The following is a 24,604-nucleotide window of genomic DNA, read 5'->3' as shown; positions in this document are numbered from 1 at the left end:
TCGTCTGTCCTTCTGAGAAGAAGCGGCCCTTCCACACACTCACACGAGCACCCCAGCCGGCAGGATCCAAGTTGGTCTTCGATGGACTGAGGTATGGGAAGGAAGGTGTTTCAGGGAAGAAAGCCGGGCGGGGAGGGGGGCGATTTGGAGAAGAGGAGAAGGCGTGGATGCTTCCTTCAAAGATGCTCTCTGTCTCTCTGCCTCTCCAGCCCTGCACTGCAGATCTATGGGTTAATAGTAAGAAGATGAGGCTTGAGGTTCCTTTACTTACTGAACCACAGAGAAAATGAGAGGGGGGGCCGGTTGAGTGGGAGTGGGAGGGGACAACACGAAGATGCGGAGGTGGATTTCCCAGGAACTGGGCAGAGCGGGGGAGGAGGGGGTTTCTCTTTTTGATTGGCAGGTAGACTCTACACGACTTCTCCTTGACGGAAGGCCACGATCCCGGCCTTTTATCGCTGGCAACTCACACGCACACGCGCGTGGACGCGAACGCACACGCACACACATACACACACACTGGCCCGGCCTTGCGTGTTAATAATGCCAGCCGTGCATCTCGACACGAGCTTCGTGGAACCTGCAGCCCCCTCCCCGCCCTCTCTCCGCCGCCTCAACCCCCCCCCCTCCTCCCCGCTTTCGGAGCTCTCCTGGGCTCTGTTTTATCTTCTCTGCAATGGGAATCCGGAGCCGTTATGGCTCACAAGAGTGTGAGCAAAAAATAAAATCTTTTTCTTTTCTTTTTTTTAAAAAGATCCGATGTAAGAACATCCCTTCCAACAGCCCAGCCCAGGAGCAAGAGATGTTGCGAAGGGGGGGGGAGTGGGGGGGAAGAAGAGATTTGCATTCAAGAAGCGAGGATGCGCTGCTTATTTTTAGGCACTCGGAACAAATTGCCTGCTGTTTTTCTGCTTTGTTACACAGCTACAGAAGCAGCAGGATGGGGCGGGGTGGTGGTGGTGGAAGAGGCAGAGCCTTTTCGGGATGGGGTGGTGGAAGGAAGAGACGTGGTTGGAAAAAGAGGGTGATCAAAGCTCACGAGGAGGAAGGGAAGGGGGAAGGCACCGCGGGTCTCGCCCAGGCAGGGCCTGGCCATTGGGGATTGGCAAAGCGGGGAGGAATTTCCCTCGGGACTGTGGGGTGGGGTGGAGGCGGGGGCAGTTCAGAAGGAGCCCTCCTCTAGGATTCTTGCAACACGCAGCTCAGCCAAGTGAGAGTGGACTCACTCTGGCGGGGTCAAGACTCCAGCCACTTCCGCCAGGGGGAGCTCCTGAGCTCTGTAGCAGAGCACCTGCTTGGGCCTCAGAAGGGCCCTCAGCATCTTCTGGTAGGAGTGTGCAAGGCTCTCTGCCTTAAACCCTGGAGAGCTGCTGCCAGCCAGCGCAGACAATGCCAGTGGCATAAGGCAGTCCTCAATGTTCCTTAAAAGATGAGCTTCCAGCCACGGCTCAGTGTTAGAGCACCTGCTATGCATGCAGAAGGGCCCAGGGTTCTGTCTCGGGCATCTGAAGGTAGGCCTGGGAAGGACCCAGTCCTGAAACCCAGGGCAGCTGCTGCCAGCCAGTGTTGACCGTACTGAGCCAGATGAACCAATGATCTGACTCCATGCAAGGCGGCTTCCAGGTTCCCAGGCCCGATTAAAGGGTATGGAGGGGCCTGAGGCTGATAGGAGCAAAGGGCCTAAGTAGCATGTGCTGCACAGATTTCCAACAGCAATAAATAAAAATAACTCCAAAAGGCACCAGACAAAACAAATCTCGAATTCACAGATGCATTCAAATCAAAGAAACAACTAGCAAGCATAAATCATTCGCTGCAATCAAAACAAAACATTTCCTCCCCTTTGATCCCCTGGCTTTGGTTGTGGCAAAGGCACAAATGGCGTCATTCCTCCAAGGGGCCCCAGGAGCAGCAAGCACTTGTTTCCTACAAACCCCTGGAGTGAAGTTGCACCTGTGGAATTGTGGGGAGTTTTTAAATGGCAGGTCTTCAACCCAGTGGCTTGGAACAGGGCCCCAGGCAGAGGGACCACAACGTTGCCAGTTGCTGGTGCCGGGCTTTACTTCATTCTAGAACTGAAAGGTGAGTGACTATGCTCTGGGCACAGGACTTATCTTAGTGTGAGCCCAAGTATCTGTTTTGGATGTGTGGACTCCACTCTAAAATTGTAGCTGCTATCAATTCTGGGAAGAACTGGGTGGCAGGAACAGCCTTCTCCTCTGGGCCTGCCTTCTCCCTCAAGTACAGTATTCCAGGAGCCAGTGGTGGATGGGGCCAGAGTCAAAACTGGGAGGAACAACAGGTGTGGCTCTCACTTTGTACAGTAAGCCACACAAAAGACAGAGGTTTGCAGAGTCGACTCAAGACATTTTGCTGCCTGAAGCAGTGAGCCAGGCTCTCTCTCTGTCCCAGGTCAAGGTACTTAGCAGCCAAGGCCAGCAGGTACTTTAGGCATCTGAGGCAGAACATCCAGCAAGCACCTCGTCTTCCTTCCTGGTGATGAAAAGTGCAATAATAGCAAACCTAATAACAAAACCACCTGCTGTCCTTTCAAGACACCCAAAGTCAGCCTAAGGCTGATGCCTCACATTGCCTAACAGGAGGGCCAGCCCTGGAGGTTGGTTTGAACATCTTCACACACACACCTCCCCAGCCTCCATCCAAGCAAGCAAGAGACATTGTTGTAGCTCAACTTTCCAGCCAGGCAAAAGCACTCAAGGAGGCTGGGGTGGGATGTAACCCAGAGAGACTCCAGTGGGTCTCCTCTGACCGGCTGAGCCTGTTGTTCTTCACCTTTGCTTTAGCTGCAAGCACCTGGCAATATCTGTGGCATTTATGCTGAACCCTACGGATGCGCCAAATTCATTTGGCTTTGGTTCAGGAGATTGCAGCACAAGAAGCAGGCCCCCTTATTCAGATTACTTCCCATGTTTTGCTTGTTTGCTTGTAAGCACCCTGCCCTATCCAGGTCAGAGGTGTGCCCTATCCAGGTCAGAGGTCAGTGGAAGGAAGTTGACTTGTCTTGAGTCAACTCTGCAAACCTCTGTCTTTTGTGTGGCTTACTGTACAAAGTGAGAGCCACACCTATTGTTCTTCCCACTTTTGCCTCTGGCCCCGTCCATCCCTGGCTCCTGGAACACTGTCCCTGAGCTAAAGGATTTTGTTGAAGCTTCTATGTAGCAGCAACTGATTGAGTTGCTCTGAATGTCGCAGAGGAATGGGACCGGCTAAAGGGTCTCTGCCTGCCATTGGCTAAGCTGCTCTGGTGCCAAAGAAGGGTGAGGCAGGCAGGTAGGCAAGAAACAAGGGCCAAGGAAAGGAAAGCCAGGTGGTTGGTAATTGAGTGCTAGCAGGCCAGCCAGGAGGCAGTGATGCGGCCCACTCCTAAAGAAACCTGACCAGGATCTGATGGTTTTTGGAAACTATTGCCCATTTGCTAATACCTGTTTTTTTTTGGGGGGGGGGGAGTTGATAGTAACACAGGAAGCTGCCCTATATTGGAACAGACTATTTGCCCAGCTAGTTCAGTACACTGCTTGGTAGCATCTCTCCAGGGGTTGGGGAAGAGATTGTCTCTGGTTCTGCCTAGAGAGGCCAGGGATCATCTGCACACAAAACAAAGGCCATGCTCCTGTGCTTACAACCTTAAAGTTGGTGGCAATGCAACTGCAAGCACTCTTGAATGATACCTGTTTTCTAGACCTTTATCTGGAGAAAAGGCACAGAGTGTGTGTGGCTTTTGACCACGGAATCCTGCTGGATCGGCTCAAAGCACAAAGAGCTCTGCCACCCAAGTTCAGGAATGATTTCTACAGAGGTCTCTATCATCACCCCATCTTTATATGCGTACCTGTGCAAAATGAACACATGGCCACGTCCTCCTCTTTATTTCATTTATGAATCCCTTTGTGTCAGGCATCCCCAAGTGTTTTACAATGTCACAACATAGAAAATCAGTTGCAGATATAAAAACGAGAGAAATACAGATTTAAAAATGATTTAAAACAACAGGACATGCATAAATCAAATTGATTCCAAGACAGGCAACAACTGAGATAAATATCTTAGGAGGCTTGTTGAAAGAGGAATGTCTTTGGCAGGCATCAAAAAGACCACAGAGAAGGCACCTGCTCTGTCTGATATGCAACAGGGAGGGTGTTCCAAAGGACAAGTGCCACCACACTAAAGGCCCCATTCTGACATAATGCAGAACGGACCTCCTGATAGGACGGTATCTGCAGGCCCTTCCCTCTCCTGCAGAATACAGTAATTGGTTGGGTATGCAGCGGGTGAGGCAGTCTTTTAAGCATCCTGGACATTAAAGAGGCCTTTGGAGGAAGCTGTACCAATGAGGATGCTACCTTCCTCCTGGGCCTTATTGACTACACTTTCTGTTCTAACTGCTGATGTTTTTCGAGACTAGCTTTTCCCAACAAGTTTCTCTCCAGATGTTTTGCACTACAACTCCCATCAGCCTTAGCTAGCATGACCTGGGAAAGGCCACTGTACCATTTTCTTCTGTTGTTTCTTTTAGTTTGTTTTGATATTTCTACACTGTTATCTGTTTTCTTCCTCGTGGAAGAAAAGCAGAGTAGAATTATTATTGTTATTATTATTATTTTAAACACTCATAAATAAAACAAATGGCGGTTGCCTAGCAACATCATCTCAACATGGAAGTGGCTGAGCAAGGCAACCCGTGGTTGCCAGGCGATAGGACCCTGCGGCAACACATAGCTGAGAATGGGTAGCATGCGGTGGGTTGAGGTGAGCAGAAGGACAGAGGGAGGACCCAGAACCTCCTTCCTGAAAACTGACCACCTCTTAATGACACTCGTATGGGTCCACCAGAGGGTGGCTGAACTGCCACACCCATAATCTCTGAGCATTGGTCCTGGTGGCTGGGGCTGATGGGAGTTGGAGACCAACTAAATAAGGATATTGTAAAATTGGAAAGGGGCAACTGAAATGTTCAAGGGGATGGAAAACTCCCTTATGAGGAAAGGTTGCAGCATTTGAGACTTTTATAGTTTAGAGAAAAGGCGTTAGTTTCAGAGAGAGGAGGCAACATGATAGAAGTTCATAAAATTATGTAAGAGGTGGAGAAAGTGGATAGACGAAATATTTTCTCCCTCTCCACTAGCAATGCAGCTGAATGTCGGAAGATTCAGGGCAGACAAAAGAAAGTCCTTCTTCACACAAACTGTGGGACTTGCTCCCACAGGAGGCTGTCACCAACTTGGATGGTTCTAAAAGAGGGTTAGACAGATTCATGAAGGAGAAGGCTATGTATGGCTACTAGCCAGGATGGCTCTTCTCTACCTCCATTGGTAGAGGCTGTATGTCTCTGAATGCTAGTTACTGAGAATCACAAGTGGGGCCTGTGCTGCTGTGCTCAGTTCCTGTTTTGGGGCTTCCTATTAAGGGCATCTCATTCACCATGAGAGCAGGAGGCTGGGCTAGATGGGCCACAGGTTCTTCTGATGTTCTCGGGAACTGGGCAAATCTCTTCATATGTTCTTAAATTCTTAACAATGTCTGAATCCAGAACTGGGCAGATCCATAAACGGCTTTCTGCCCTCACTCCTGAACACCCATCCATTCTGAGCATGGCCTCCCAAGACATTTTGGCACATGAGGCAGACCCCAAAATGGTGTCAGGGGAGAAGGAGTGAGGGAAGATCTACATTAGGAACAAACTGAGGGAGGAAAGATTGGCATTGGGATCTGCTTCCCTGGTGGATCCTGCCACTTGAGGCAGTCACCTCACCTTGCCCTCATGGGAGGGCTGGCCCTGCTTCTGAGGTACAGGCCTCAGAATTAGGGGCCTGAGGCATCCTTGGCTTTCACTGCTCTTAAAGCTGCCATATTCCCAGGCCTGGTATCAACAGCAGGCAACTTTGGGCAACCGCCTGGGTCCTCATGCTGCACCAGGGCCATTCTGCACTGATACCTGCTCTGGGCAACCAGGCATGAACAGTGGTGGGCGGCCATTTAAATCTCCCATGATGCCAGAGGGAGAAAGTCATTACATCAAGCACTCCTGGGCATTGTGGGAAAGTTATATGGCAACCTGCCACTGTAGCTCGCTGGTATATGAGGAGCCTACCAGAGAGAATTCTGCTGGACACCCCTTCCAACCCAGAGCTGACCTTGTGTATTTCAACCAGGCCAGATGACTGTATTTTTACACCCTGGCAAAAGCCCATGGAGAAGTACACCTGTGGAACACTTGCCTTCCCCAGATCTCTTTAAAGGTTGGAAGACGTAACTCAGTTGAAAACAGCAGCCTTAGCTGTTCTGATCTAAAAGGAGGGATCTAATGGTTTTATTCATTCAGGTATGTTGAAAACTTATGTTTGCTTGACCCTGTTGCATCATATATGTAGGGCGAAGCCTGGATGGTTTCAGAGAGCCCATCACTTGATCACTTTGACATGCAGAGATAGCCAACATTTAGGTGCACCTAACACCCCTATCCTGACCAAGCACATGATGGGTAAGTAAATCTCCACAGATTTTCCCTTTGTCCATGTAAGGAGCAAGGCGAAACCAGAGCCACTCCCTTATTAAGGGAAGCTTGCATTCAGAAGTGCATTGCAGTTAATTTACCACCGCAGTAGGTTACATGACATTATTTGGAACTGTTAATGTTATACTGTTATTGGTTATACTAGCAAGATGGAACTTCCATGTGCAGCAGCTTAAATTTATTTTATGAAATAAATTGTATGAAATAAACAGCTAGAGAGCTGCTGCCAGACAGTATATACAAAAGCTAGATGCACCAATGGCCTGATTCTATAGGAGACAGCTTCCTATGTCAAGCCAATTCCTGTTTAAATTTATTCACAATCAATAGATACATTAATTAATTTCCACCTTTCCTGTCTTCCCACTTGTTCAGCACAGGGCCTGTGGCTCATTCCACCAGCAACTCTGTGGGGAATTTTGAGGAATGTTAGGATGAGAGCAACTGCCCCAGGGGCACTTGGGGAGAGTTTGGTAGCTGAGTGTGGATTTGAACCTGCTGCCTGTGTCCTACGGCAAATGCAATACGAGAGGGGTTGGTTCTTTCAACTGATGGACTCCTCCAGATGACTTGTTCATTGAGCATTCATCCTGATATGCTTGCACGAAGCATGCAGGAAGGTTTAACCCGTGGAGGCTGGCCCATTGGGGCAATTGGGGCACTGCCCCACCAACCTCAGCCTGCCCTCAGCCAATCCACACCAGCCTGCCTTGTCACTTACAACCACCAGTCAAGAGAGTTCTGCTGCAGGCCAGCTTCCTTCTGCTTGGTCTCCAGGTTGCTACATACAACTCAGGAGGGCAGAGGATGGAGATAGATGACTGTCCCTCACATTAGCTCTGCCTCTGCCTACTGTTGGTCTCTCTGCCTTCTGTCCTTCCAGTCCCAGTGGGCATATCTGGTCTGTATTGAGTTATTATCATTTGGATTTGTGTACATGGAGGTTATTCATTTTCCTATCTATCAAGTGTTGTCCCACACTTTCGGATGCATTTCTCCATTACTTTCCTAACTGAGAAAGGTCCACTTGCTGCTTCTTCTTTTTTTAAAAAATGGATTTGTTATGCCAGAGCCATTTAATCTACTTTAATTGTGCAAACCCAAATAGTATGTGATTGAATCCTCCCAACCCCAAATAGTGACAATCTGGAGGTGACCCATATTTGCATAAATGTGTTAAGAAGGGGTTAGCAATGTGGCTATGAGGAATGCCCCCCCATTTAAAAAAAAAAAAAATCCAGAGAATTGTCACTAGTCCAAACTTTTTGTTTTCCTTGAACTTCCCTGTTGTTTAGCAGGGACCTAAACATCAACCTCAAAATTTCACTCTAAGTGAAACTTGGGAGCACCCCACCTTTAACAATGTTACTGAAATCCTTTTGGCCTTTCGGATGTTTCATCCAAGCAAGAATATCTGTATCTGCTTTAGAATTTCGCTTTAGGCAAAATTTGGCTGTTGGCTCTAATGAGCAGGACACGACATTCAAGGAATCTCACCTCCCTATGTATTTCAAAGTGATGCCTTCATATTAGATGCGCCAGGTTAGTCAATGGAAATTAACCCGCTCTCTGTTCTGTTCCGCTGAAAGATTTGAATGGGCCTGTTGGGCCAGAGTGCCTTCTAGTGGTGGCAATGACACTCTGCTTTCCTTCTCAATGAATGGAATTGGTTCTTTTATGTAGCTATTGCCATTCATAAGTGTTTGGAACTTCAGTGGTGACCTATATAAATTCCAAAATCTGTTTTCAGGGCTGTGTTTCACCTTTGAAACAGATGAAATCATAAGAACAAGAGTACCTCCGATTATGTACAGAGTGCATTTCCTCATTGGCACCTCCATTATACATCTTTAGGCACCAGGCGAAAATGTTCCTCTTCAGCCAGCCCTTGGGCTGATTTACAGCCTATGCCCTTTTAAACGTATTTATTAGAAGGGGGTTGTTGGTTTGCTTTGTTTTTGTTCTTGTTTCTGTTATGTTCTGTGGTTTTATTTTGTATTTTGATGCTGTGAACTGCCCAAGATCTTTGAATGAACAGCGGTTTACAAATTTAATTAATTAATTAATAATTGGTCATGTTGACTGACCTGATGGGAGCTGCAGCCCATCCATGACAGCCGGAGTACAACAGTATTCCCACCCTTGATTTAGCCCAGTGCTGTCTACTCTGACTGGCAGTGACTATCCAGGGTCTCGAGCAGAATGTCACTTGCTATCGGGTCCTTTTAATTGGAGATGACAGGAGCTGAGCCAGAGACCTTCTACATGCACAGCAAGTGCTGTGCCATTGAGCTGTGTACACAACGCTATTATAGCACCTTGTATTGAATGTCCACTATAACTGGCTACCTGCTTTCCAGGTCTCTCTCTTCTCTCTCCTCATTTCTTACCAAGTCTTGGGACTGAACTGCAACTGAGCTGTAATCCTAGTGCATCATACTCACTTTCCCATTATTCGGACCAAGGGACACGGGCCTTTCCATTCTTCCTTTGAGTGTCTTTGTGTATGTGTGTGAGAGAGAAAGAGTTGGGTGGGGGAGAGTCAAGAAACTCCATTTTCATGCCCACCAAACATGCAGGTTCAGCTGCTTTCAAGAGATTTGCAGAGCACAGTCCATCAAAGCAAACGTACAAAGAGTGCTGCCTTTAACTAGATATAACCAATTCCCAAACTATGGGAAGGTACAAAATGGAAATGGCAAATATCTCTCTGGGCATGCTGCTTATAATCTAAACCAATTTTTATTTCTCTGTTTGTGAGTTCCATTTGGCAGTCCCCTCCCCCCCATGATACGTGAGCAGACTCAACAGAGATACATAAGAACGAACTGCAGAATATTTTTTGTGGAATGCAAAGATCACTGGAGACATTATCTGCTTGCTGTTTGATTCTGCAAGGTTGCTTGATTCACTGTTCTGCATGCCAGGTGCCGGCAAGTCACCACCCACTTGCAGTGAGCCCCAGTTCTGTGCAAGGCAGATGTCAGAAAAGGCAGGTGGTGCAACTGGACATATGGGAAACTGGCACATATAGCCATGAAGCCATTTATGCATATAGCCATTTATGATGGGAGAGTGAATGGGGCCCCTTCACCAGCCACCACTATGCAAATATTGCAGAAGCCCTCCAGAAGCCCAATTTGCTTCCTCAAACTGGCTTTTGAATTCCTGCAGAATAAAGTAACTAACTGAAAGAGAGTTCATCAGGTGTGCAATTAAATATGGCACCTAGTGCAAGGCCAAAATTTGGCGTATAGTCTCAATTATGGATCTTCTCTTTTCAATTTTGACCCCCCTCAGTTCAGTGCCCTCTGCGGGCACCCACATTGCCCAAAAGCTGGCACTGGATAGACAGACAGATACCCCAATAGAGCAAGGAGCAGGGCAAAGGCCCCCCTGCCCTTAAACCTTTAGCTGTCACTCCTTGAGAGCAGAAGAAGTAAAATTCTTTCCAGGAATGTGCAAGACTTGCTGTTCAATTATTCCCCATTTATTCCTTTCGACAGCGCCTGCCTCCCTTTTCAATATGCCATATAATTTGCTAATAATAATAATTACAGTGATCGCTGGCCCAGAGTGCAAAGAGGTAATCAACTCCTTAAGCCCTGACTGTGCACTACTAAAGAAAGGGAATGCAAAAAAAGAAAAGAAAAACAGAGCTACTCAGCCCATCATTATTCAGCGTAGCCAATCCATGGTTCTTTGTTCACCTCTCTATGATGCAATCCCAATGAAGGTTTCTGATATACTGGAGGACCATGATGGAATATCCTGAGGGAAGCCCAGCAGATCTGGGTCAGATCACTTTAGCAGCTCTATGCCAGCTTTTGCCAGTCTAGTGCCCTCCAGATATTTTGGGCTGCAGGACCCATCAGCAAAACCTCCAGAGGACACCAGGATAGTGGAGGAACAGCCAACATTGTGCCCTCCAGATGCTGTGGACTGCAACTCCCACAATTCCTGACTGCTGACAATGCTGGCTGGGGCAGGTGAGAATTGTTGGTGAAAACATCTGGAGGGAACCCTCATATTGGCTACCCCTATTCTACACCATTGCCATTACATGATGGGATATCAATATGATAAATAAATCCTTGCCTCCCATTCCCCCAGGATTCAAAAATGGTGGCCCTGCCAATAAGGAGTCCCTACCCTGTACTTGCCGATCAGAAGGTCGGCGGTTCGAATCCCCACGACGGGGTGAGCACCCGTTGCTCAGTCCCTGCTCCTGCCAACCTAGCAGTTCGAAAGCACGTCAAAGTGCAAGTAGATAAATAGGTACCGCTCCAGCGGGAAGGTAAATGGCATTTCCGTGCGCTGCTCTGGTTCGCCAGAAGCGGCTTAGTCATGCTGGCCACATGACCCAGAAGCTGGACGCCGGCTCCTTCAGCCGATAAAGCGAGATGAGCGTCGCAACCCGAGAGTCGGCCACGACTGGACCTAATGGTCAGGGGTCCCTTTACCTTTACCCTGTATTGTATCTGATTGCTCTACCAACATTTCCTAGGATGCTTTCGGCCACTGTCAGATAACAAAACACTGAGCTAGGTGGACTGTTTGTCTGACATAGCATGGCAAATCCCTCCTACCTACAGAACCAGATCAGCCTTTGCCAACCTGGTGCCCTCCGTGTTTTGGAGCACGGCTCCCATTAGCCACAGCCGGCAAAGCTGTGAGCTCCCAAATTATGTTTGTTTTTTCTCCTGGACTCTGCACAGAATGCATCTTATTTGGCCTGTGGGGGAACAGAAATAGAATTTGCTTTAGTTATGTGGAACAAACACCACCTGTGACTAGAGATGGGGACATTTTCAGTTTCTGTTTATCTCCGTTTCTCATTTTTCTATCTTAAGTTCAGTTCTACATCAATTTGCCATTTTTTTAAAAAAAAAAACCTCATGAAAGAATTAACCAGCATTTTAGCTCACATTTCTCTTAATAAGCACCCATCTGTATGCAATTTTGCCTAATATATTGTTATGATTCTTTTAATAATCTCTACATTCACTGAATGGTTAGAATTCAAGCAAACTCATAAATTCAGGGCAACGGCTTGCTGGGGCTGGGTGCTGAAGAAATAAAAGGCTGGTAATGGCCTGGTTTGTTTGATAATGGTAAGCCATCTGCAAAACATCAGACCCTCTGCCCAGTAGCTTTTTGGGGTAGGTTAACCACTGGCATGATGTAAGCAACAGGAAAGAGAAAATGCCCTTTGCAATGAGAAACAGAGATACAGAGGCTGTCAGGGTGACGGGGGAGGAGGGGCCGGATGCTGGAAGCGGAAGGGGAAGAGTTGCTATCATGCTGACCCCGTGTGGTGTAGTGGTTATAATGTTGGACTAGGACCTGGGAGACCAGGGTTCGAGCCCCTCCTCAGCCAGAAAGTTTGGACCAGAATTCCCATCAGGCTTAGGCAGTCCCTGGATAGGACCATAGTCCAAAAATCATGGCTAGCCCCATCTCCAGGAAGGCTGACATATGAGTATGAAGGCACACATGCCTACCCAAAGCCAGCATCACTCTCTCTTGCAAACAAGACAACATAAAGCATTGCTGTGTACCATTCTGTGACTTGCCGTTAGCGATAAAATGAAGCCTGAAAGACGGGAACAGTTTCCTTCCATTTCCAGTGCCATGTTATTAAGAGTTGTACAAGGTTCCTGCATTAAAAAAAGGAGGGGGAGGGAAGGTGGAATTGGGCTTAATCCCAGGAGAAAGGGGAACTTCCTGCACTGCATCCCATTTTGACAGTGGGTGGAGTGGCTCTCACCCTCCAGAAAAGGGAGGGACTGAGTGAGATCCTTGTCTCAAATCCTGGAGATCCACTGCTGGTCAACAATACTGAGCTAGATGGACTAATGCTATAAGGATGCATCCAATGTATCTTTCACTTGACACTGTGGCTTCAGGTCTGGCAAAACCAAATGCATCTTTATGTTATTCATTTCCACAAGATGGGATGATGGCTGCCTAGTGCCAACGTGTGCTGGTGTTTTTTTAAGTGGACCTATGAGCTTTTGGGACGCGGGTGACGCTGTGGGTAAAACCTCAGCGCCTAGGACTTGCCGATCGCATGGTCGGCGTTTCGAATCCCCACAGCGGGGTGCGCTCCTGTCGTTCGGTCCCAGCGCCTGCCAACCTAGCAGTTCGAAAGCACCTCTAGGTGCAAGTAGATAAATAGGGACTGCTTACCAGCGGGAAGGTAAACGGCGTTCCGTGTGCTGCGCTGGCTCGCCAGATGCAGCTTGTCACACTGGCCACGTGACCCGGAAGTGTCTGTGGACAGCGCTGGCTCCCGGCCTCTAGAGTGAGATGAGCGCATAACCCTAGAGTCTGGCAAGACTGGCCCGTACAGGCAGGGGTACTTTTACCTTTATGAGCTTTTATGGTGGCTAAAAGACTTATACTGTATTTTGAGCCTGGAAAGATAAATGCCCATCATCCAGGGCTTTTTTTTCCAGCCAGACCTTGCTGGAGCTCAGTTCCAGAACTTCTCAGGTGGGTGCCATTGCCAGGATAAGAGAACAAGGGAGACGTTCATGGTGAGTTCTGGCAGCTCTTTTTCTAGAAAAATAACACTGCCACGATCTATTATGAAATGGTTTGAGGACCTCACTGCCCTGGCTACGCTCAAAGGGCTTTCATATAGGTGTCAATCTCACGTGGACATCTATTTGGAAATCTGAAGTGCTGATTAAACTCGAATGTTTAATTTATGATTCACGTTGTGATGGCCACAGTACTTGCAATATGAACTGATGGTGATTAGCATTATTTGATGATGATGAATACTTTTCTTATATTTTTCTTTCTCCTTCCAATTTCCTAATTTTTCTTTTCCTTTCCATATTAATAAAACAAATAAGAAAATGGGATTGTGGAAACAATGGACTCTTTAGTATAAGATGCAGGGCTCACAGTTTCTGAGCATGTGCAAAATGCCTTCTTGGCTTCAGGTTTATGTGCTGCTAGGTCTCTCTCTGTCTCTCTCTCCCCCCACACCCACCCACCCACCCACTCACCCTTTCAGGCTCTCTCCAGTCTCTGTGCAAATGGAGCAGATACGGTAACTAAGGAGGAGTCGGTTGTTACTAAGTGGGGGACCGACCAAAGATATACAGAGAGATAACTAGATCATCCGTTGCTTCCATCCAAGCCCTCCTTTATCACAACTACATAAATTAGAATGAAAATTTAATTTGGGGCTTTGAAAAATTCATGCACAGTCAAAGCAGCGATGCCAATCTGCTCCAAGTTTGAATGTTTCCTTCATATTATGAAAGAGTGAATGGATCACATGTTGGTGTTGATCCCTTGGGAGTGGATTTAAATATTAACCCCTTAGATATTAACTTAAGAACTGGTGAGATCATTAGATCCCTGAGATTGTCAGCAGCAGCTCGTAATCCCATTCATGAAGCCTGTTCAGTTTGTGATCTGGCAGGTCAAATGCAGCCCACTTCTTGTGCCCATTCAGATACTTTACCAATGCCAACAACACCAATACCCTGCTGTTGCTCTTCATGGGGCTGGAGCAATGCCCCGGAACTTCATTTCCAGGCCTGAGTTTAGCAAACTTCACCAGGACCTCAAATTTTGGGGATTGTCTGGTCTTCTACTTGTGGAACTGCTCCTCTGGGGTTGCTTTGTTTCAGCCTGTGCTTCTCCTGATACTGTTGGACTCCAGCTCCCATTATCCATAGCCAGTATGACCAGGGATGATGGGATTTGTAGTCCACAAACATCTGGAGGATTACAGGCTCTCCATTCTTGCTTTATTTGCTTTTAGTGGTGTCATTTTGGCCACTCTAACATAATTTGCTGTTAGAGTGGGGAAAGAAGGATGTATATCTATGGACTAATTGCTAAAAGAATATGACATTTGTTTTATAGGAACACAGGAAGCTGCCATATACAGAGCTAGATCATTGGCGCATCTCCCCAAGTTCAAGGTTTGGGTACTAACATATGCAGGCCCTATGCAGCTCAGAACTAGGTTACTTGAGAGACTGCAACATAGAGGTGACCATGGTCTTTGGGACTTTAAGCATGGTTTGCTTAAAGTCCCCAAAATATTAGAAGCCCATTCCACAGTTTTCAGTGTGGCTGCCCCGTTCTGTGGAACAGCAACACTGCTGAGATACACCATAGGCACTCACTCTCTGGAAACAACCAAAGACATGTTTGTTTCAACAAGCTTTTCCAGCTGGATGAAAAGGTTTCTGACTTAGGTGTGATTTCCCCCCCCAAAAACTATCTAATGGCATGTTTTTAATGGCATGTTTGGAAATTGCCTTCAGACGTATGTAAAAGGTGATTCATTAAGTAACAACAGCAGCAACTCAGTACTTGATGGCAATACATCTCCAGGTTTTCCAACAGGGAATGGAGATGCTGGGGTTCAAACCTGGGGATCTTTCTGCATGCTGAGTGTGTGCCCTACTATTGGGCTCAGGACTGTCTAGGCTAAGTGGCATGCAAAGCAGATGCTCTAGTCTACACTGAGCTATAGCCCTTCCTAAATCTTAGAGACAATATTAAGCTGGGGTGCTGCTGATCTCTTTGCAGAACCTGCTGTCAATTTACATTCCTTTATGTTTTACTCATCTATTTCCAACCTACCCAGCTAAGAAAGGCACTCAAGACTCGTGTTTTCCTAGCAAGCTTTTAGTTGCGTATTGTCATTATGATTTTTGATAGGCTCCTGGTGCTGCTGTCTTCTTGTTCCGTTGCTGCTGCTATTTATTTCTGTACAGTGGACGCTTGGGTTGTGAACGTGATCTGTGCGGGATGCACGTTCGCAACCCACAGTGGTGCGTCTGCGCACGCGCGGGTTGCGATTTGGCACGTCTGCGCAAAGCACAATTTAGTGCTTCTGTGCATGTGCGACCGCCGAAACCCGGAAGTAACCTGTTGTGGTACTTCTGGGTTTTGGTGGGCCTGTAACCCGAAAAAAAGCACCCTCAAGTGTCTGTAACCCGTGGTATGACTATACTTTATTCATTCTGTTACAACAGAAGGAGTTTGTTAGCCACTTTGAATGTTTCTTATAGACAAGCGGCTTGCCCAAGCCATTGAAATAAACAGGCTCCTTGTAAACTGTCCCTTCTCTAACAGTAAACTAGAGTAGCTGAGTGTGCCTAACAGTTTGTAAGCAAAACAAGACTACCCAAATTAAGGGGGTGGTAAATACAAAGCCAGAAGACTGGAAATTTAAGGGGGTGGTAAATACAAAGCCAGAAGACTGGAAATTTAAACAAAAATGTGAGACTTCGCCAAACAGCCTGACAAGTATTTCTGAACCTGCAGGTGTCAAGCTGTGATGTATTAGTTGAGAAAATAAAATAAAATGAATGGGGTGGTTCGCTGCCTCTGATGTAGACCATGATGAGCCAAGTGGACCAATGGCCATAGAGAAAGAGGTAGAGCCTCTGCCTTGCATGCAGAAGATCCTAGGTCCCTGGCATCTTTAGGTAGGGCTGGGAGAGACTCCCTGCCTGAAACCCTGGAGAGCCACTGCCAGTCAGTGTGGACACTTCAGAGCTAGAGTGCAAGATCTGACGAAGTATTAGACAGCCTCCTCTGTTCTTGTGATTCTTGGACTGCAGCTGCAGAAAGACAGTTAAAGGGAAGATGTGAGCTTTGACTTTGGAAGTTTCCTTGATAGTTTCTTCCTTTCTTTTTCTTTCCAAGATTCAATTAATTGGAGCCCCCAGAGCAGAGATTTCTCCCTCCCTGCACCGCCTTTCCTAGAAGGGTCACATGGAGTACAGCTGCCCAGGGGAGGAAGGGGCGGGGGTGCCCACAAGTGCCCCCCCTTGCAGGGGAAGCTGCTGCGGAGGAGCTGACAAGGCTGTCAGGGAGGCAAGCCCCCTCGGGATCTCCCCCACTCCCAATTTCCCTGCCTCTGTGCCCCTAATTGGCTAATTAGTGCTTGCTTTGTTTCGAGCTGGTGCTTTCGGATGAGAGGCTGGGGACTCTCAGGGAAAGAGACAGATTGTCACACTGCCCTCCCACACGTTTGATCCGTTGCCTGGCCCTGCTGCGCAGAGCGCAGCAGCCAAGGAGTGTGGGGCCCAAGCCTCTTCTGCACACGCAGTAGAATAGTGTGGGGCAGTGGAGTGGTGGGATTGTAGAGTCCCGAGGGGATGGAACAAACTGTGCCGCTTCAGGGTTCCTGCCAGGGCCTCATGTTCCTGCACACTCCCCTATGCTACTCAAAGCTCCCCGCAAGTAGAAAATTAGTGTGCCAGGGACATAGCTGGGTTGGATCCTATTTCCCTGAGGTGCTAGCTTTTTTTACTTGCACTTTGGGTTTTTTTTGGGGGGGTGGAGGTGGGGAAGAGGCATTTCAAAATAGCAACCCCCACTTACTGTGTGGAGCAGTATATATAGTTCACCCCATCAAGAATTCCTCCAGCTCATTCCGCCCCATGTGTAGACAGGGCTTCAGATAGCTATCCAAGGCACCGACTGAGGTGATAATTCTTCCTCAGGAAGAACTCTGAGGTGATAGGTTGTCTGAATGCTTTGACATGGTGTGGCACTAATGTGTCACTATGTAAACCCTTTGCACCTCCTGAACCGGGACAGCTGATAAAATACGACTCAGGAGTCTAGTCAGCAAAATCACACACTAACCAAATTCGCCCACAAAGAGCATCCGGAAAGACCATTTTAAAAGAGCACAATATAACACAAAGAGGTGGGGAGGGGGGCTACCATTGCCACCCACAGAACCCTTTTTGTTTTAACATTAAGCTTGCTGGAAACCACAAGAGGGGAGAGTGCGCTTGAGCTCAGGTCTTGCTTGTGCGTTTCCCACAGGGGCATCTGGTGGGTCACTGTGAGAACAGGATGCTGGACTACATGGGCCATTGGCTTTGTTCCTGCAGGAAGTTGTGTCCCTTTTATTGTGCATTAACAATGATTTGTTCTCATGATGCTATCAGAGGGGTCACACATGATCGCGCTTTCAGTATTATTTGCACCTGTAAATGTTTGGGGGCAATCACACTGCTTCAGTGCATATCCAGATGGAATTTTGCAACTTTTCATACCACAAAAGTTCTGGCTTATTTTTGTCCCGCTTTTGTTGTATTACAGCCCCTCTGGTGTTAGCATAGAGGAAGTGTTGCAAAACAAACGAAAGCTATTCTATACCTGTCTGCTCAGAATAAAACCCCATTAAAAGCCAGTGTGGTGGTTAGAGTTCAAAAGCAGGGCAGTGGAAACCCAGATTCCCATTCAATCATTAACCTCACTGGACAGCAGGGCCACCAGCAGTGAGGGCAACCGCACTGTGGCAGAGACGCAAGAGCAGGGCCGGGTGGGGCAGATCTGCTACCCAAGGCAAATGGCTTCACCTCGCCTTGTGGGATGCCCCTGCTGGATGATACATATGCAGTACACTGTGGGCTTGATGCAACACAGCTTGCCCAACAAAATGCACTCCCCCCTGGGGATTCTTCTAACCCTCCCAAGCAAATTGAGGGTGGCTGGGGGTGGGGGAGCATGAAGGGAAATCCCATTGCACTGGCTTCTGCTAGTGCAATCATTTACTTGAATACAGCCCCAATACATTTAATGCACATGGTTTCCCCCAAGGAATCCTGCAAACTTAAGTTTACCCCTCACAGAGCTACTGGCCCTGGCACCCTTAAAAAACTAAAGTTCCCAGGATCCTTTAAAGAAGCCATGTGTTTTAAATGTATGGTGCGTACACAGCAGCTGAACCTACCTCACAGGGTAGTTGTGAAGACAGAATGTTGAGGGAGGAGAACCTTTGTGTCACTGGATGAAAGCTGTAAATATAAGAATGACAGGCTTTGGAATAGAGACGCCTTTGGCAGCCTTAGCTCATTAAGCATAGTTTTTATCAATCAAACCTGTCTAAGGTTGTGTTTGATTTAAAGAATAAGAGGATGTCTGCCATCCACTAATTTACAAACAAAAGAAAAAGAAATAACATTTTTTATAATGCAAAAATAAAACATCTGCTGTCCTAGCAAAGGGAGCGCTCTTAGATCAAAATATTTAACCATCAACCAGTCTCATAGATACATTCGTTCTACTTTGCAACGTTCCTTAAAATAAACAGGGAAATCAAGCTGCACATTGGTGAAAAGCCATCCACGACCTGTACTCCGATTTTTTGTACTACAACTCCCATCAGGCCGTGTAAACAAAGCCAATAGGCATTACGTATAGTAACGGTAGTCCGAAAGGTCTGGCGGTCGCTACGATAAGGAAGGTTCCACAACCCGATGCACGTTTCACCGGGGCGTCAGACCCACTAGACTCAGCGGGGCTTACTCCTGAATAGACACATATCGGATTGCACTCTGATGTTGCGATCCTATGCACGCTTCCCAAGATTAAGTCCCACAGGATTCCCATGGGGCTTAAAGCTGAGTAAATAATTGCAGCCTCACTACCAAAATAAATAAGGAAGTTTATTTGCAAAATACAGATGTAATTGGTGAAAACCCTCTGATCAATAGACTTCACTCACAACCATATCTATTTCACTACTCCCCCCCTTTTTTTTAAGTAAATAAGGCATAGGGTCTGGGTTAAAGGCCGTCTAGATCCGCCTTTTACCTTTTCCCATAAGGCATATACATCGCTCAATTAAACAAACAAACCTCCAGGCGGTTTATATAAAATCTAAAATATTCATAATAAAATGCCGATAAAACCAACACTTTCGAAACGAAACTCAGTGGGATTTTATCTTTCAGCAGGCACGTATCCGATTGCATTAAAAACATAGATAGCCCTGTCGATCCTTTAGAAATATTAGATATCATCTGAATTATGGAAACAGTTCATTAAGGTCCGTTTGCACTGCGAACGCCGCGGAGAAAAGGTTCCGAGGCTCAGCCAGGTCCGCCCGTCTGAGACCCGATTCCAGCGTTCGTTTCGGGCTCGGCTCCGCTTCCTCTCCGGCCGGCCTGGCCGCCTCCTCCTCAAGGGCCGCCAATGAGCGCCGGCGGGAGGAGAAGCGCGGCGGCCAATGGAGCTGCGGCAGGAAGCGAGCGCCAGGGCCGGGGAAGTAGGCGGCGGCGCGCCGGATCAAGTCCAAGCAGGGCGGGAGGGCGGCCTGGCTCGGTGGCGGCGGAGGTGAGTCGGGGGTCGGGGAGCGGCGTCGGGAGCAGGAGGGGAAAGCAGCCGGCGCCCTCCGTGCGCGCTCGCGTTGGTGCCAGATGGACACCCAGGCTTAGTGTCCCCGGCCACGTGTCTTTAGTTCCGGGGTGCGCAGCGTGGGGGACCTGAGTGTGCTGAAGCACACCGCCCAAAGAGGTTTTGTCTGCCGACGCTGGTAACCCCAGATCCCAGAGGCCGCTCCCATGGCATCGCTGTGGCCCAATGGGGGAAATAGTTGGGCCTTAGGAGTTTGGCGAGACTGCAGTCGGTGGAGTGGGTGGGTGTCTCGGAGGTGGGGGGTGTGCAGGGCCCAGTTTAGGTTTGATGAGGCCCTAAGCTACTGAAGGTAATGGGGCCCTTTATACGTCCAGCTGTCCTTTGTCAACAACAGATTGCTGCTGTTTTTTGTGTTGAATATGCTATGTTATAATTTAGGGACCTAATGGGTATCTAAAGCCATTTGCACATAACAAAATATGTATTTTATCAAAGTAATTTAGGGAGCAGGCTAGCATCATCATAAGAGCCTACACAACACAAAACACTGTTGCTGTATGTAGGTTTTATTTTAATTGCTTTTTATCTTATATTTTGGAAATGTACATCCAGGTTTTTCCCCTTTAATTTTTTTGGGGCCCCCAAGAGAGTGGGGTCCTAAGCTATAGCTTGTTTAGCTTATATGTAAATCCGGTACTGGGTGTGTGTGAAGGGGTGGTGGATTCAGATGGCACTGAAACACTTTGGAAGTGAGCAAGAAGCTCCTCTGCTGACCTTGCCAATTCCTTTCTCCTCCCCTGCAGGGACAACGTGCAGGGTTGGGGTTCCCCTCCTCCCCACTTCCCACCCAGAAGTCCTGGTGTGGATGAGGTTGGACTGGGAATCCCTCGCTCCAGAAGTCTGGCCACCTTAATCTGGCAACCCTGAGAGATTATTAGATGGAATGATTATTTTAACTGTAGCTGCTTCTTTATAGATTATTTAAACTGTTCTAGAGTGCCCTTTGCTTTTTGTACTGGGTGCCTCCTTGGAGAGGAAGGGCACACTATGAATTCAGTAAATAAAGAATCCCACAAGTGCATTTGAAGTGCTATGATGCCACTTTTTTAAAAAGAAAGTTATGGCTTCACCCAAAGAATTCTGGGAATTGTAAGGAGTTGTTAGGAGATCTCAACCCCCCCCCCCATTCCCCCACATAGCTGCAATTCCTGAAGTTCCCTTTGAAGAGGGATTGACTGTTAAACCGCTCTGGAAATTGTAGGTCTTTGAGGGGAATAGGGGGTCTTCTGGCAACTCTTAGCACTCTTCAAACTACAGCTCCCATGATTCATTGCAGGGAGCCATGACTGTTTAAAGTGTCTCATAGTGCTTGAAATGTATAGTGTGAATGTGGCCCCAGAGTTATTCGGAAGGAAAGGCCTTCTGCTGAAACAGTGAGCCTTGACTCAAGTTAAGGGGAAGAATCCTGATAAGCCTTAGTAGGACAGAGTTCGCTACCCTAACGCAAACTCATGGAAATCAATTCTACTGCCTCCATCTTCTCTCTACTGTGTCCCACAAAACTGTAGAGTGTTTAAATTTTTGGTGGTAAATATTTTATTCCTAAACAGTAAATTTCTCTGGTTAAGTAGGCATGTTGCTCCTGCCTTCTAGGGGAATCCTAAACTGGCAGAGTTGAGAACCAGTGTAAGCCACCAAAAGAGCTAACCAAGTGAATTTGTGTGTGTGTTTGATTGATACTTGAAGATTAACATAGCTGAATGTGTGAACAGCCTTCTTGAGAAGAGGTGGGGTTGGCCAGGGGCCAGCCAGATGCTTCAGACCAGCTCACAAGGAGGGCAGGAAAATGCATTGAACAGCTTCTGTAGGTTTGTGAATTGTGAGTTATGCTGGACATGGTAATTATGCTCTAGATAAATAAATTCGTTTTTATTTCCAGCTCTCTGCAAACTGCGAGGCCAGGGTGGGTGACAGCACTTCAAACAGCAATCCAGTAAAAACAACAAACGAGTCTTGTGGCATCTTAAAGGCTTAATTGTATTATCTGTCTCAATTATCTGAGTGCCAGATACCGATACAGGCAAATGGCACCATCCACATGCAAGATGGAGGGACTAGGCTGCCTTTCGGGGACCCAAAAGTTTTCAGAAGAATAACAACAACAACAAAAAATAGAGGGGGGAAACCATGGGGAACGCCCCCCCCCAAGTATCCTAGTGAGAGCTGAACATGCCCAGTGGGCATGGAATGCTGGCTGACCGTTGAGGGTGGAAAACTGTAAAGGAGCGTGGATAGAATATCCTGGAAGAAGGTGTAGCTCTCCACAGTGCAACCTTTTGTTGCAGGTTCATTTGTAGAGTTAATTTTTTGAAAGAGCAATCAGGCTGTCCTTGTTTGTCCTACTCCTCCAGAATCCAGTTCTGAGCATAAAAATACCCATTGATCTATGAAAATGGCTGCTCAGCCCTGCTATTAAAAGCCAGCACCAGAAGCACCATCAAAAAGTATTCGTAGAGATTGCTTAAGCTCTGATTCCTTTTACGTCTCAGAAGACAGGATCTGGTAAGAACGCTTAACTCACATGCTCTCCTTTCATGTTCGCAGGACCCGCAGGAGCCATGTGGCCAGTCCTGTGGGCAACAGTGCGGGCCTACGCCCCTTACGTCACCTTCCCTGTGGCCTTTGTGGTCGGGGCGGTGGGCTACCACCTCGAGTGGTTCATCCGTGGCCAGCCACCCCCTCAGCCACCTGAGGATGAGAAGAGCATCTCGGAGAGGCGCGAAGACCGCAAGCTTCAGGAGAGTGCAGGAAAGGACCTCACCCAGGTGGTCAGCCTCAAGGACAAGCTGGAGTTTGCTCCCAAAGCTGTGCTCAACCGGAACCGTCCTGAGAAGAACTAGCAGAGCTGTCCTGTTTGACGGATGGGGCTTTTGATTGGTTCCATGCGGTCTTGATTGTTAGTTTCCTGGTTTTGTCATTTTTTGAGCCCACCGAACCCAGCCAATGACTTCTCCGCCAATCTCGCCACCTTCATCCTACTTTTGCTTCCATTGGAGGATTGCTAAAGCCACTGAGACCCATTGGAGGTGGAGGGCAGACTTTGTGACTCTGCACTTCTTGCCTTTGGCAGCAGAATGACCAATTCTCCTTGGAGGTTATCGGCCAAGAGATGGAACTACCCCTGCAGTCTTTGGCGAAGGTTCAGCCAGGACAAGGCAGGATCCCCTCTCTCTTGCCATATGCTGGCAGAGGCAGGATTTCACTTTAAAAGAGCACCTCTGAAATATGGTACCACCATCCCCTCAAGTAGGGGAAATCCCTTGCTTTGGTGGCCTTGGAGACCGCTACCACCTTGCCCCAATTCTTGGTTTAGGTCTTGAGTGACCTTAAAGATTGTTCAAGACTTCTGGGTGCTACAGGAGCAGTAACTGCCACATGTCATGGCAACTGAGCTTCTCCACACTGCTGCTACTTGGGCAAAGATACATCTCTTTTTCTGAGCAATTTCCATGTGCAGGATTTGGGGAGGTGTGTTTTTGTGTGTGTGTCTGCTGACTTCTTGGACATGGGCCTGCTGTTGAAACTGAAAAATAATAAAAAATAGTTTGGAAAATATCAGGTCTTTTCATTTCCTGTAGGTGGCTGACCATTGGCTGTGTTGGTTAAGGTTGATGGGAACTGCAGTCCTACAACATCTGGAGGGTCAGAGTCAAAGTAAAAAGCGCCATGTTAGGTGTGTGTGGGAGGGATGGGAAGAGAAGAAGGGAAGAGGGATGGTGTGGAGGTGGAGAAGCTGTGGCCCTTTAGGTCACTCCCAGCCAACATAGCTTGTAAAATGTGGAGGGCTACAGGCTCCATCCCTGGAGTGGAGCAAAGCAACTGTTATCCAACTGGGCTTTAGAAACTGGTCTGTTCCTCAAACAACTCTGTTTTATTTTATTTTTAAATCCCGTTACTTCAGTGACGCTTGCTTCCACATTGCCGTGCTTAGGGCCCTAGCCTCAATATTTTATGTTCTGCATTCATAATGCACATGAAGCTTGCAACGTTGATTGTGTTTTAATTAGTTTGTGGAAGAGTGGAGTTCTTCTGAGGGCTGTTGTGTGTTCATGCCACTTATGATTAATTTAATTAACAAATGTGATTTAATTATGTGTTAAGAACACAAGGAGAGCCTTGCTGGATGAGGCCAGTGGCCCATCTAAGGCAGCATCCTGTTCTCCAGATGCCCCTAGCCTAGGAAGCCATCAAGCAACAATGCTCCCCCTTCCTTTGTTTTCCAGCAACTGGTATTCAGAAGCGTTCTGTCTCCAGTAGACGTTGATAGCCTCGTCTTCCACAGGTGTGCCCAGTCCTCTTTTAAAGCCATCTAAGTTGGTGGCCATTGCTGCTTCTTGTACAAGTGAATTCCAACTATGTGACGCCTTATGAAGAATGACTTTCTTTAGCCTGCTCTTCTTCCTTCTTTCTAGAATGCTCAGAGCAGTTTGCAAGGAGCTCTCGGTGATCTCTGATTCAGTGTTTGCTGAGGTCCACACAGTTTAGCTACAGCCCTGCAGACTTGTTCACACATGGCATATAAGTGATCTGAAGAGCAAAGTGGAAGGCAGCCTCGACTGCAGGCTCCCTCAAACTCAGCCCTCCAGATGTTTTGAGACTACAGTTCCCATCATCCCTGACCACTAGTCCTGCAAGCTAGGGATCATGGGAGTTGTAGGCCAAAAACATCTGGAGGGCTGAGTTTGAGGAAGCCTGCTTTAATGCTTTGATCTCCAGCAGCTCGGCTCTTGCAGAGTTTGTCCTCACACACGGAGGAACTTGTGCATCTAGTTCTCCTTTGATGTAGTGGCAGCTTTGCAAATAAGGATGGCAAACTCCATAGCCTGTTGGCCCACACAGCCCTGTATTAATCTATAATCAGAACTG

At 47.6% G+C, this 24,604-nt stretch overlaps 1 protein-coding gene and 1 long non-coding RNA gene across 4 annotated transcripts; one reads left to right on the top strand and one right to left on the bottom strand.

Moving 5' to 3' along the window:
* The first annotated feature begins 1 nt into the window (after position 1).
* On the top strand, positions 2-23,293 carry SMIM12 (small integral membrane protein 12). 3 transcript variants are annotated; one of them, XM_083453283.1, is made up of 3 exons: positions 2-91; positions 6,390-6,499; positions 22,283-23,293. In XM_083453283.1, exons 2-3 carry the CDS (start codon positions 6,493-6,495, stop codon positions 22,576-22,578), a joined length of 303 nt encoding a protein of 100 aa, XP_083309409.1. In that variant the 5' UTR covers positions 2-91; positions 6,390-6,492; the 3' UTR covers positions 22,579-23,293. The 3 variants fall into 3 exon arrangements, with proteins under 3 accessions (XP_083309409.1, XP_083309408.1, XP_083309410.1); XM_083453282.1 differs by lacking the exon at positions 2-91 and adding an exon at positions 4,688-4,767; XM_083453284.1 differs by lacking the exons at positions 2-91; positions 6,390-6,499 and adding an exon at positions 19,575-19,657.
* On the bottom strand, positions 15,749-19,366 carry LOC310683388. Its single transcript, XR_014514392.1, has 3 exons — positions 19,180-19,366; positions 18,273-18,336; positions 15,749-16,140 (listed from the first exon to the last, which is right to left on the bottom strand). It is a non-coding gene; the product is annotated as an uncharacterized lncRNA (long non-coding RNA).
* Positions 23,294-24,604: the final 1,311 nt, after the last annotated feature.

The sequence above is a fragment of the Podarcis tiliguerta genome (assembly GCF_965153285.1).
Source record: "Podarcis tiliguerta genome assembly, chromosome: 8".
Lineage (NCBI taxonomy): Eukaryota > Metazoa > Chordata > Lepidosauria > Squamata > Lacertidae > Podarcis > Podarcis tiliguerta.
This window is presented reverse-complemented; position numbering and strand designations above follow the sequence as displayed.